Source organism: Ambystoma mexicanum, chromosome 14, assembly GCF_040938575.1.
Source record: "Ambystoma mexicanum isolate Mex_15411 chromosome 14, UKY_AmexF1_1, whole genome shotgun sequence".
NCBI lineage: Eukaryota > Metazoa > Chordata > Amphibia > Caudata > Ambystomatidae > Ambystoma > Ambystoma mexicanum.
In genome coordinates this window covers 110644057-110658560 of record NC_090940.1, presented here as the reverse complement: position 1 = coordinate 110658560, position 14504 = coordinate 110644057, and the positions used below count along the sequence as shown (strand labels likewise).

At 42.6% G+C, this 14504-nt stretch overlaps 1 protein-coding gene across 2 annotated transcripts in view; it reads right to left on the bottom strand.

Annotated features, from left to right (window-relative positions):
- The window catches only part of LOC138527467 (stAR-related lipid transfer protein 9-like), a 590857-nt gene that overhangs the window by 17409 nt on the left and 558944 nt on the right, over positions 1-14504 (bottom strand). For both annotated transcript variants that reach the window (XM_069638652.1, XM_069638653.1), the window contains exons 29-31: positions 9376-9440; positions 9071-9276; positions 5439-5518 (exon numbers count right to left, since the gene is read on the bottom strand). In XM_069638652.1, coding sequence (XP_069494753.1) covers positions 5439-5518; positions 9071-9276; positions 9376-9440 — 351 coding nt within the window. The remainder of the gene's footprint in view (positions 1-5438; positions 5519-9070; positions 9277-9375; positions 9441-14504) is intronic.

Genomic DNA, 14504 nt, shown 5'->3' with positions numbered 1-14504 from the left:
GGGGACTTTGCTAGCCTGAGTGCAAACGTACCAGGTCTCCGCCGTCAAATTACCCTCAGAAGCAACATGAACTTCAATGGATTTTTTATAGTGCTCAAGCATGCCTCTGTGGCATCTCCTAATGTGCTGATTGGGTGGGGGAGCATCTTGGCCCCAACAAGCCTTCAATTTGGTCCAGTATAAAGGGAGCAGGAAATGCCAAAATGGCACTTTGCTTAGGTGCTCAACAAAAACATTGTTCCTCTTTTAATGATCTTAAAATCTAATAATCATTTAAATTAGAGACACTTCTTATATAGCACAAGATAGTCCTATGTATTGCATTTGACAGTTAGGTAAAAAAGGAGTTCAGATGTAACTTGCTTTCTGTGGCCATTGGTCTAAGCTTTGACCATTTAAATGGGCGTTTGTGAGTATGTGTTGGCAAACCTTCTAAGAGTCTCTTTTCTGACTTCTTTTCAAGGAGTTTGATGGAAAAACCTTTGGACTGCATGATTTGCAAAGTTTCTACCTCCCCTCTCAAGTCAAAGCTAATCAGCTTCACGCGGTGGGAACCACTATAAAAGCAAGACAAGCATACGAGTCTAGGAGTCCCAGTAACGCTCCCAATCTTAGTCTTATGGCTGTTACTGCATGCACTCTGTGAACCTCTCTTAAAACAGTAGCTGTCACTCCTGTAGTGTAAGTTGCTAGGGGGAGTTTTTCTAAAGTCCACCTGTGGTAAGACTTTATAAAACTGACCATTTGGTATACAGAGCCCCAACTTCTAATATAGACCTTTAACACTCAAGGTATTGGTAGTATGGCAGAGCAGCCAGGCTTCTATTAGGAGGGAGGCGTGAGCTGTAGGTCAGTACAGAGAACTTAGAATGTACATAGGCCCAAAGAAACTCTTATACACTTGGAGTTATATCAAAATTGTTATTTATTTTATATACACACACAAGGCAAAGATACATCTTCAGATAGGTAAGCACTATTTCAAAGATAATAAACACAATAGTACAGCTGGTTGATGTTGGAGTGATCTCTGATACTTGGCAAATTTCATAAGTATTGGCAATTTTTAAAAAAGGGGATTGCAATAATCCTCTGAATTATAGACCAATTATGAGTATGGATGCCGATCAAAAATAATTTGCCTCTGTAATCTTGCAGAATTTAGAGGCATGGCCAATGAATACTTGTTGCTTATAAAAGCCTCACAGGGGTTTCGTAAATGTCATGGGACTTAAGTCAATGGTTTTATGATTAGGCTTTTACAAGATCTTGCTGGGGGAATAGTTATAGTCATATTTTTATAGCATCTATGGATCTCTCAGCTGCATTTGACTCGGTTAACAGGAGTTTGTTGTGGAAAGAATTAGCGTGCCGGGAGATCCAGAGGGGGTTTGAAATTGATTGTTCTTTTACATTTGACACTAATGTTCAGGTAAGATTAAATAACGAGGGACTCCTGGCAAAGAAAATTGAGACAGGTACAGGTTTGAGGCAGGGGTGCACTTTGCCCCCATGTCTATTTAACTTGTATCTGTCTGATTTAGGAAGAGCTCTTGCCTGTGGTTTTCACCCTACCAAGAATCACACCCGGTCAGATATTTTTGGATGGCGTATGCGGATGACATTATGTTGTTTGACTGCACCCAATCGGGTTTGCAGAAATCAATCACCACATTCGCCGTCTATTGTAAGAATTTTTTTTTGCCCATCAACCACCAGTAAAACTAAAATTATGGATTTTACTTATTTTAAGAAACCGGTAAATTATTTGTGCTTTTTAAATTAAGTAAACATTACAAGTATCAGACAGTTTTACTTACTTACAGGATTTTGGACTATCTGAAAAAGAAGGCCAGAGTCCCTTGGTTCGCAGATGTGTTGGATGAACAGGAAATATGGGACATTTTCAGTCAAATCTTTGGGTCTTTTTTATGTGCATGAATAAAGTGGTCCCTAAATTATTATATGGTGTGGACGTACAGCAAGAATGGGTGTATGAGTAACTGGACCCTTTGGAAGCAATAGTTTGGAGGAAAGCTTTGAATATTCCAAACATTGTACGGATGCATTGTTTAAGTTATGAATTGGGTTTCATTTCCCTTCGAGCAAGGTTAGACTGGAAAAATCTGACGCTAATGTGGAAGTTCTTGGATCCAATCAAAAATTCCTTATTTGAGGGCATGGGCTTTTTATTGTGAATAGGATCTAATAGAACTTTGATCCAATTTAGAGATCTATGTACTAAAATGGTTGAAAAGTTGGGTTATTTATTGGAAGACATCCCAACTAAATTGATGTTGATTAGAAAAGCCCTCTATGTCGTAGATTGGAGCAAAACTATAGAGAAGGTCCATAATTATTCCTCATGGAACATCTTGGATATAAACAAAAAAAGGTGAGTATTTTGCCAAAATATCTGCCAGTTCCCCAGCAAAAAAGTGACCGATTTATTTTGAAGGTTTAGATTAAATATTTACAAGGGAAGTCTTAGATAAGAAGAAAAATATCATAAAATTAATTCTTAAATTGCAAGTTCTGTAATGTAACTGATAGTGTGGAAACAGTGAAGCAATTTGTGGTTAACTGTCCGAGACGTCATTTTAAACGACTGTTACATTTGATCTATAATCTTGATTTTATAGATTGTGAGGTTTTACGTTCTTATTTACTGTGTGGTCACTCAGATAATGGAATCGGTTTGGTTTTACATTTTTTGAATGATATTAAATTAAGGGGAGATGGTTTTTGAATGTTTTTATATGATGAATCCCAGAGATGATGGGTTTTACTTGGAGGTTAATTCTTTTTTATCGGGGTTTATTGATCAAATGTTCTTTTTCTACTTTCTCTTGTCTCTTTAACAATGAATTTATCTCTTCTGTTTCTTTTTTTTTTATCTTGGATGTAATATTGTAAAGGTATATAATTACCATAAACAATAAAAAATAAAAAAAAAACTAGAAACTCAATGCAATAATTCAGGTGAGTAAACCAAAGTGTAAAGACTTATCAGATTCATGAAGACAATTCAAAGGTAAGGTAAGTAAAACCACTGTTATAGAAACTCAAACATTTCAAATATTATGAATAAACAACACCAACAATAGCAGGCTTTAGTAGTCCATCCCTATCTAAGTATGATTGGAAGGAAAAGCAGGTAAGGCACAGCTGTAAAAAGTCAAAGTTCAAGTGAATTCTTCAATTGCAAGTAAGTAGCATTGATAGAAGAAAAGGTTCAGGGACTTCGGAGAAGGCTCTCTGAAGCATTAGGCCTGGGCAAATGTGTACGGGCGAACACCCAAACGCTGGAATCAGCCCTCCGCCAACAAAACAACTCAAAGTAAGCATTAATGAGAGTCCCACGGTACCTTAGGAGTGATGAAGATGAAGCTGGAGGCCTTCACGATGCAGCAGCTGTAGTCCCGATCGCCTGTTCCTTGATCGTTCTGATGAAAGGAGGCACTCTTGATGGGATGTCACAGCAGCAGTCGAGAGAGGGGACTCCCAGCAAAGGATTATTTGTAATATTTGGTTACTGCCCAGTCAATCTGCCTTGCTTGCTTGCTCCTGCACTCTGGTGAGGGGACTCTGGGGAGGGGGATCTTGCCTCTGGAGGTCCGGAAGGAGTCCATGAAAGTTTCAGGAAGATTATTTTGTAGCAAGACGATGCATTGCAGGATGGTTGCAGGTTGCAGGTCCCAGGGTATTGGCGGTTTGAAGCCCAGGAAGGTCGCAAGTCATTGTGGAATGACTCAAATTGCAGGTTGTTTTAGGACTGACTATGCCCACCAGTCCAAGGGAGAAAGTCTTCCTTTTTTGGAGCTCGTGAGGGGACCTTGAGGAGAGGGATCTTGCCTCTGGAGGTCCGGAAAGAGTCCATGAAAGTTTCAGGAAGATTTGTTTGCGGCAAGCCAATGCACTGCAGGATGGTTGCAGGTTGATGGTTGCAGGTCCCAGGGTATTGGCGGTTTGAAGCCCTGGAAGGTTGCAAGTCATTGTGTAATGACTCAAATTGCAGGTTGTCTTAGGACTGACTATGCCCACCAGTCCAAGGGAGGAAGTCTTCCTTTTCGGAGCTTCCCAGTCGATTTGAAAACAGGGACAGGACAACAGCTTTCACTTCAGCAAGCTTCTCTGGTTGCTGTAAGGTGCTTCAGTGTCTCCGGTCGTCATCTTCTTTGGATCTTCATTTCCAGTGGTCGACTTGGTCTGTGCATTTATCCAGGAACCCATCCAATCAGCACTCATGCTACATTGAAACTTTGGGGGGTGGCTGTTCTTTGAGGATAGCCAGCCTCCCAGTTGGAACAAAGACCAGCAAAGTTTCAGGATCCTCCCCTGCTTCCTGTCCTCACAGACACTCTGAAGCCTCTGTGGGCTCCACAAAGGATTCCCACTGAAGACAAAAGTCAAACCAGGACCTCCCCCGACCACAGGACAGCAGAAGAAAGACCAAGAAAGAACAAGCAAACAAGAAATGGTAAAGAAGGAAATCAGCCACCATTTTGGGTCAATGGTGACCATTCTGTACACTACCGCGGCTGTGAACACAGCCAGGGTAGGAAAAATACACAAAAGTCAGTAGAAGACGTCCACTGCCATTCAGGTATGCTTGCTACTGTAACGCAAATGTTACAAGAGCAGTGAGAAAGGGGATACGGTATAACCCTTCAGCACTCCACATAAGGTGGTATGTGCTGATCTCGCAAAAGGAAAAGCAAGAAGGACAAAAAGTATCCCCCTATCTTTGGGAACATGTGTTCTCACAAGGAAAATAAAATAAAATAAAAAGGAAAGCCCAAAGGATTCCCAACAACACTGCACAAAAGGTGCTGCAAAAGTAAATTACAGATGCCTTAGGAAATATGGAGGAAAGCATGACTCCATAAAATAGAGTACAAAAATAGTGAAGAAGGGTTCCCATAGTCGGAACAAAATAATGGGTGAGTGGGAAAAGGCTCCCACTCACTCAGGAGAACAGACAAGACAAATCCAGAAGTCCAGCAACAAGTGCTGGGGGTCTCACAGGTGGTGGTTAGTTGGCATAAAAATGAAAAATCTCCCGAACATAAGTATATTGTCAAGCATGTTCCTGATCCCAAGGTAGCGGCCAGTGAAGCTCAAAGGTCACAAAGGCAGCATGGCTTGAGACTGTAACTGGGGTAGAAGAAGGTTGAAAGGAACATTGCTATAAAAAGGCCTTGACTCAAGATAATGGGTCATTCCCTTTACCACATGCTGGCCTAAACCTGTGAGTTCTAATCCCAATTTTCTCATAAAACTGAGATTGTTTGAAAATAGGCTACGCCTAGTTTTAAGTGCTATACACAACTGGACCATTCTAATCAGCATATAAGTAGCTCGGGACGAAAAGCACTGTGCTGTGTGAGTTTCCTCACTCATGCATACAAAGCAGGGCATGTTATAGTCATACATACCTCTCTGGATTCCACACTGATACAGCAAAAGTCTCTGGGCTGCTTCAGGTAGCATTGAGACATGTCACTCATCAAATACACTGAAATAAACACAAGCATGAACAAAGTCAATCGTGTTATATGAGCACGTGGAGGTGCCCAAAATCCAACCCGTGAGCCTTCAAGGCTCTCTTTATCAAACTGTTGGTCACTAGGAATCATATAGGATTTAACTGACCGCGGGAATGTTTGCAAAGAAGCATACTAAATCTGTCATGATGTACATGGGTTCAGCATAGTGGTGTACCAAAGTTCAGCTTTCCATGAGAAGATCAACCAATAATCATGTAATTTAGCTTTGGCCACATACCGTCGGGTTTATGAAACCAACCAGTTAAAGTTTGTATTGGTCAAATTCTGATTCACATAAAACATTAATCATGCTTTTTAGCTAATGTGTATACCCACAGTGCGTTCTGAGGGATCTATGTGATTTTTTCGTTGCGGAAATGTCTGCAACGGAAAAGCTTGCATGAGAAATGTGCGAACCACCAAAGGATCTCACATTTCCGATGCGAACACGAATTGAAACCCCCACAGACCCTCACCCACATACACAACACACCCACCACACCCCCCACCCACATCCTTAACACCCCCCCACCCACACCTCCAACATACCCAAACCCTACTTACCTTTTCAGACGATGTGTCCTTGCGGCGCCAGTTCCCTTTCACTTCCGTGATCGGGAACCGGCGCCACAGGGTCCTTTTTTTTCGGGAGCTGCAGGGGTGTCCCCCGCCGCAACCCCTGCTCACTATACCACGCCTTTTTATACTTACCTACAATGCTACCACCAAAGGTTCGAAGTTTTGGTGTTTGAACATTTGGTGGTAGCATTTTTAGGACTTTTTGTACAGTCGGGCCTTTTGTTTTTGGTCCGATCGTACAATTCCATTCTGAGTGCCTCTAAACTGGCTACCGTGTGGCGCTGTCACTACGTGTGGCTTGTTGGTGGAAAAAGCCCATTCTACTATATATATATATATATATATATATATATATGCATAATAAACTGCTGCAGGAGTGGTAGCATAGTTAAGGTTGCAAGACACTTTACATAGGTAAATGAGAACAGGTTTTCCTCTGCAATTGTTGACCTTATCTAAGAAAGTGTCGAACTGATCTGGCTACATCCGGACACGAATGCCCAATGAAATGTCATGGACGTTTTCATGCACAATAAGAATGTGGAAATAAAAAGATGATTTTACATTGGATTTTGTCATAGCCACAAATAAGCAACACGCTTTCAGAATACATACATCAAAATGGTCAACTTCTCTGTTCGAGACCTTCAGATTTGACCCAGCCATTACCTGGTGCATTCTACAAACGTTTAGTAAATCTGATCAGCCAATCTCTAGATACTGACTTTTTAAGATACCAAAATGTATCTATAACATTGACCTGTTCAGGAGGAGAAGACAAGTGAGGTCAGAACTAGCCAGAAGAGGAAGGTACAAGAGGGCATGCATTGCTAAATGCCATGGGGGAGGTGAGAAGCTCTGATTTGAAGGGACCTGACCCACGGTTTGAGGAGAAATGGACATGTGCCAGCGTGATGAAGAGGGACAGGTGCAGGGCAGGCTTAGTGAAGCAGGACAGAGGTTAGACCTCAGGACCCAGGGAAGGGAGCTAAGAAGACCCTCCAACTTTCTCCTTTGGAAATTGTAGCATGGGGGCAGGGGTGGTTCCCCTGAGCACAGATGTCAAGCTACATCTACTGCTAAACCTCATGGCCAAGAAGTGGCTGTAGGTACAAGAACAGAAGAGAACACCAGGAGAATCTGTTGAGAAGAAGTCCTTAAAGGGACTCAGTCCTGAGGTAAAAACCCAACAACCAAGCCTGGTGATCGTTTCAAGATGTTTCTTTTTGTGTGTGGTTAAACTGATCCAAATGGGAGACGCTGTGACTGAACTTCATTGCATTCATATTTCCATTTTGCAGCTGGGTGAATCACGAAAGAACTCCTATGCACTGATTGAGAAAGCCTTGCTTTCGCCAGGATTTTCCATGCCAGAGAGAAAGAGATAGAGAAAGGAGGAGGGAAATGGAGGAGGGAAATGGAAGGCCCAGATTGGGATCTTCCCTAAGGTGTATATGGGTTGTCGTATCTTTTCATAACAATTCCAGAAACGGTAGCATGCAGGACGGCCCTATAATTTCAAAAAACAGCATGGCATTTGGTCTTGTGACATTCGTAGTCTATCATGTTGTAAGAGCGCTGCATTAACGGTACACAAAAACACACAGAACTAACATTTACCCACACAAGCACACTCGCACATAGGGGGCTCATTTTGTAAGGAGTTGAGTGCAAAGGTGAGGCGTAAAAGCAAGGAGTACGTTGTTATTGTAATACATTTACACTTCAGGGGATTTTCAATGCTCTTGAAGGAGTAGGAGCACAACATTTATTTAGCATTGCAGCTGTGCATTCCTCCTCAAATGCCTCCTGGTTTTATCCCTGCATGAGATTTTCATGCAGGTGTAAAAGGAATGGACCCACCCTTGTTAATTTGAATATTTAAGTAACTTTAGGTCTCACCCTAAGTTACTAGGGGAATACAGATGTGGACCCCTTGCTCACTATTCTTAGAGAGGCACAGCTCTGCCCTACATGAGGTCCAACCAGACTGAAACATGTGTCTGGGGTTGCTGGTGGTACTCTTGTTCAGAGGAGAATTGCCTAGCATTTTGGTGCTGGACTGCCCCAGGGCAGGACAAAGACTGATATGTTTTGGATATTTCTCCTCTGTGAAAGATAGTGAGCTAAAGAATCTGGGTAAGGATCTCGTAACCAGGACTAATGTATGTCAGAGGGACTCCCAGGACCTCTCCTTGTTAATTTGCATATTTAAGTAATTTAGGGTCTCACCCTAAGTTACTAGGGGAATCCAGACTGAACCCCTTGCTCAGTATTCTTAGAGAGGCTCAGCTCACCCTACGGATGAGGTCTAACCAGGCTGAATCACATGTCGGGGATTGCTGTTGGTACTCTTGTTCACAGGAGAATTGCCTAGCAATTCGACTGCCCTAGGGTAAGACAAAGACTGATATGTTTTGGATATTTCAGCTCTGTGAAAGATAGTGAGCTAAAGAATCTGGGTAAAGATCACATAACCAGGACTAATGTCTGGCAGAGGGACTCCCAGAACACCCCCTTGTAAATTTTCCTACGGAATCTGCCTGCTTTTAGGACCTGCTAAAAGCAGGCAGATGCCATAGAAATCCATTGTAAATGCGGTCTGTCTGCAAAGTTGCAGGCATCATTTACAAAATGGATAGCAAAAGGAATGGGTAAAGTCATTTTGGCTGCATATTTCACCCGTATACACTCTTTCAATTTGCACTCCATTTTGTAAAAGTTGAAAATCGCACAGTGGATCCAACATCATGAGTGCTAATGTTGGCGGTCCCCTGCATACAATTTTTACTTGTTACAAAACGGTCTCTCTCTCTCTCTCTCTCTCTCTCTCTCTCTCTCTCTCTCTCTCTCTCTCTCTCTTTCTCTCTCTCTCTCTCCCTCCTTCTCCTGCTCTCCCACTCATACTTTCCTCCTTAAAGAAATCCATGTAGGTGCCTTACCGAGCTGGATGTCATTGCTCACTCTCCTGTGCACCTGCAGTTTGGTGATGGCTTTGTCATACAGATGTCTCTTGGTAGCATCTCTCACTGTGCACCACACACTCTGAAGAGACTGTGCTATCACGCCAGCTCCCAGAAAGCCATGCCTGGTTGCAGAAGGATACGTCTTGTAGTACACCATAACCTCTTGTTCAGTGCATTGGTATCTGCAGGAAAAACACAAATTACAAGAGGTGGCATGTGGAGGCGGGTGAGCCTGCAGATTTTACACAACAAACAAGTAGTGAAATATGGTAGGAACTTACTTCCACCCAGCAGTGGCTTGACATTTAAAGAGGTTCCCCAAATTGTATGAGCAGGCTGTCATAATCTGAACGGGAAAGAAAATGTATCAATTTCAGGTCTAATTTTCCTATGTGGGCTTCACATTGCATTCTTTACTTGCATTTTTATGCTTTTCTTTTTTTTGTAATACGCATTCTATAATTTATACAAGGAAAGCATCAATACTCCTTTTTTCACCGACATGCCTATGAAATCCATACACAATTCACTCTCAGGAAAGTACACCATTGTTTATTCCATTTGCTTATAAGCTTGAGCCTTATTAGCAGTTTCTTTTTGCTTTTAGAATGTATCTTGTATTAGAGTTCAGTGCCGGTTGCCCAGTGGGATTAGGCATTGCACCTTAAAACTGTTTTAATGAATAATTAATAAAATGCGTATACCCTAAGGAGTGTTTAGAGATTCGTGTCTCCCCACGCCCTCCCCAAAGTATACTGTTTCTTAGAGGGGTGGGTTTTCAGTCCTTTAAGATCTTGGGGCAGATTCTCAAAAACGAACAAAAATGAAAAAAAGCATTTTTGAATTTGGGTTGTGCATATAAATGCGCAGAAACACCCTCTTATTTGCTCAAATGCACAAAAGGAGTAGGAAAACACATCTGAATGTGCAAATTGACGATGCACATATTCAGATACCTTTTTTGCGGATAGGTCGCAGCAACTTTTTAGATGCAAGTGATGACATGTTCTTGCACACCTTAACCCTTGTGCCAAAAACATTTTGAGAAACTGGGGGCTTTTCTTTGTATACTCTAATTCTGTGGTTTATATCCAGTAATCTTCTAATGCAGTATACAAATGGAAGAATTTGATTTTGTTCCATTTTTGAAGTTTTCATAATTAAGATGAAAGCAAAACTGTTGCTCAATTGTTGCATTTACCAAAGCACACAGAAGTGGCGCACTCCCTAAGCACAGTGCAGACAGATTTCATTGTTTGTTGATCATGTGCTGGCAATGAAACAAGCACGAATATTTTTCAAATTTTCAAATTTGAAATATTGGTCTAAGTGAGAGACAAACTCATTTTGCTACATTCATTATTAGGTTAGCAGCAGCCACCATAATACAAAGCTAAGGCAAATTTTAGCCACATTGTGACAAATATGTAGAATGGTCTTTAAGTAATAGCTATTTGTTTCATTCCTTATTATGTAAGTAGCAAAAATGGCAGAAAATGGGTTTTGCTCCATTTGTCTCCAGTGCCATTTGTGAGAAACCAAAGAGTGTCTCACTTGCTAGTCCCCGGGGATCTCTATCTCAGGTGGCCAGGGCACGGCCATCGCCTTTGGATCCAGATCCTGGGGATGGACCAGTGCGGGAGGATCGCATGGGTGAGGGATCTTTGGGGAGCAGGGGTGAGACAACCGATGGTGAGACGCGGTATCCTCCCCTTTGCCGTGACCATACCCCATCCTATTTTATAGGATTCTCTGACATTCCAACCTCTGCCCTTTTCTACCCAAACACTGGGCTGAGGTTAATAAGGTCAGGCAAAGTCACAACTTGTACTTAATCACATACACCTGATACCCATTAGCTCCCCCCCACAGGGATAAAAAAAACAGAGCATGGAGACACACTATGAGCAAGATGGAACACGAGAAGGAGCAGATCTTCTGTATGTGTAGGCAAACCCATTGGAGCAGGACGACCGATTGAGGTACCAGAGTGAGGGGCAGGGAAACCCTGAACATCCCTGCAGGAGGTTGTTGCCTACTGGAAACCATGAGAGATATGCAGAGAAAGCCAAAACCCAGACAAGAAGAAGTCTGCATTGTGTTTCAAGGATGGCAGCGACCCTCCCGGGTGAACGGCAGAGTTGTGGGGGGGCGAGGCCAAGGCCGTGGCATTAACCTTGAATTGTGGATCAAAGCCGCAGCGAACAGAAAGGAATGCACACAACCGGTGAGTTAGCGAAAGACATGAAAGGCTGGTTTGTGTCAAGGAAAGATTGAAGCTGCAGCAGTGTATCTCACAATTGAAGGTTGTACGCCTGCTGATGAGACGCGAAAGACAGCAAACCTGTAGTGAACTTTAAGATAACTGGTAACGGTGAAGCCAGTGATACAGAGTAGCTAAGTGGTCTGGCGAAAGGACACAGCCCACTCAAAAGTCTCTGCGAAATGTGTGATGTTTGTTATAAAGCAACAAAGTCAACGAACTTTGAAATACACGATAGTCAAGATTAACCCTGACGAAAGGGGAAGTTAAAAGGTGATTGCTTTAAGAGAAAGACTTCTTTGAACTTTTTGATTGTGTTGTGGAACTACCCAGACCAAGACACACTGTGGAAAATACCATACGAAAGAGTTGAAGTGAAAGTCAAAATGGTTCTGCAGAGGTTTGTGGAAAAGTCTTGCACATTCGAAAATCTTTGACATCAGTGAAAGGTCCGAGCCTGACTGAGGGAGATGCCTTGAGAGGTCTGAGCCCGACTGAGCGAGACCTACATGAACTATTGATGTCTTGAGAGGTCCGAGCCTGACAGAGGGAGACCTATGTGAATTGTGGTGAACTGTGCAATAACCTTTGAGTGAATTCAAGTGCCTTTTAACGTGAAAGGCCAAGCAGGCCTTGACCCACGTTTTGAATTGCCTTTTTTTATAACCTGAGCCAGAGTGTTTCATCCTGTCTACAGGAGCCGCCTTACTCCGTGCTGAGGAGAGCTGACTCAGCCATCTTGATCCTTTATGTTATAACACTGACTTTCTTTTACATTCACATTCCCCTTTACATACTTTTTGTATACAAGATAGGGTAGGCATTAGGTTTTTTAGTATAGGCCATTTTGATTTGACATATATTGACTAGGACTGCGTTTTCTTTATTGTGTGATGGTAGAGACTACTCCCATCAAAGCCATAGGGCAAAGTAGGAGTTTTTCCAAACCCCACAAAGTTAATAAAGGTTTTACAACTTGTATCTTTTGTGTCAGTGTCATACTTGTGATACCATGCCTCCCCTACACGGGGGACCCCAGACCATTATCGAGTGCATCATCTTGCAGAGATCAGATCCGGCTAAAACTTCGTGGGCACCTTCAAGAACCTCTGAAAGCAGGAAATCTTTGCCCAGAGTCCCCTCACCAGAGTCCGGGACCGAGGACACTCCAATCAGAGCTATTTGTTTTGTTTGCGCTGAGAAAAAGGTGCCAAAACCAGAAAAAGCCGCTGAATCGCATGGAATCCATTGCTGCCGAGTCCCTCTCCAGAGTGCTGCCACAGAAGCCCACCAGACGTCCTCCCTTTCTTCACCACGACCAAGGACCAGGAACAAAGGTCTGCATCACTGCATCAGGAAGGCATCCAGCTGGAAGCTCTTCTTCAATTCTAAGGTACTGTGGGGCTTGGGGTTTAACTACCTTTTGCATTTTGTAGTGCTCCCTGGCTCGCTAAGTACTATTTTAACCCCTTTGGAGTTGACCTCAACTCACCTGTGCAGTCTTCCCAGCTTGTGCTCCATCAAGTGGCTCCCATTGAGCCCCTGTGATTTTTCAGCAAACTCCTGACTGTTTGATAAACTTTTTCTAAGAAAAGCTGCATCAGAACTGGAACTGTCCCATTGACTTTGGCTGTCCTGGTTTCCTAAAGGTCCCTCTTCTGAACCATATTGGCTTTGGCAGTGCTTGTTCCCTTACAGGTTTTAATTGTTGACACTATTTCTGCTGGGATAAAAGACTGCCTACATCCCTCTGGGAGAAACTAACTATTGAACCAGTTGAAAGTGTGTTCTACTTTAACTCTAATAATCTTCCCTCCTCAACCCAATTTTGTAATGGTGAACACAAATAAGTGCTAATACTGACCTTGATTGATGTCAATCCGTGGGATGGAACATATTTAGCATAGAAAAGAATTACTCCCCTGCATTATTGGTTCTTGTTTAAGTGAATTCTATCTTCCATTGAATGTTACTATTAATTGCTGCTTTTTAAAGAATGCTTAATTTGCCTTGTGTATGGGATACATTATTCACCGTAATTGTATTTCTGGTGCTTGTATCTGCTTCGATTCACATGCTCTGCATAGTCCGACATCCAGTGGAAGTCGCAGAGTATTACAAGATTTGTTTTCGAAACTCAAAAACGGACGTTGACAGGGCGTGTTTAGTAATACTATCCCTAGTGTCACGTGTTCTGTACCCATGGTCCTTCACGTGTCAAGGTCCGTTAGATTGTTTGTTTCTGACATGAGGTTTCATGAAGTGTAGCGTGAGTACAGATGTGACAAAGCAGAAACAGTGATAAACCAGAAAACATCTATGCACCTTGTACTCCAGTATGGGAGGAAGGGTGGGTGCATGTGAATCTAAGCAGATACAAACACCAGAAATACGATTACGGTGAGTAAAGTCCCTTCTGGAGCATAGATCACATGCTCTGCATAGATTAGTGAGGAGTATTTGGAGAAAGTGGTGGGTAGTTAGAAGGTACAGCGGCAAAGAGATGTTTTAGTACCGCTTGTCCCAGCTGTGAATCTGCTTTATAGTGTGTGTCAATGCAATAATGCTGTGTGAACTTATGGATGGAGCTCCATGTAGCAACCTTGCAGATGGCGTTCAGAGGGACGTTTGCAATTAAAGCTAGGGTAGCTCATGTACCTTTGGTAGAGTGTGCTCTTGGTGTGAAAGGTAGAACCTTGTTGGATAGGGAATAGCAGAGCTGTATGCATTTGACTATCCATCTGGAGATGGTGTTCTTTGATATGCGATCGCCTTCTCTACCAGGCGCTATGGAAGCAAAGAATTGGTCTGTTTTCCTCAGGGGTTTTATTTTGTTCACATAGTACCAGACTGCCCTCCGTATATCATGTGTATGGTGGCTTCTTTCTGCTGAGTTTGATGGATTTTGAAAGATAGTGGGAAGTTCTATGGATTGGTTTACATGGAACTTTGAAATGAATTTAGGTGAGAACCTAGGATGTGTTTGGAGGACAACCTTGTCCGTGTGTATAATGAACACGGGGTCTTGTACAGACAAAGCCTGTAGCTCACCGGCTCGTCATATGGAGGTTATAGCTACCAGGAATGCAGTTTTATAGGTATGATGCTTTAGGCTGGCCTTGTGCATATGCTTGAAGGGTGGCCCCA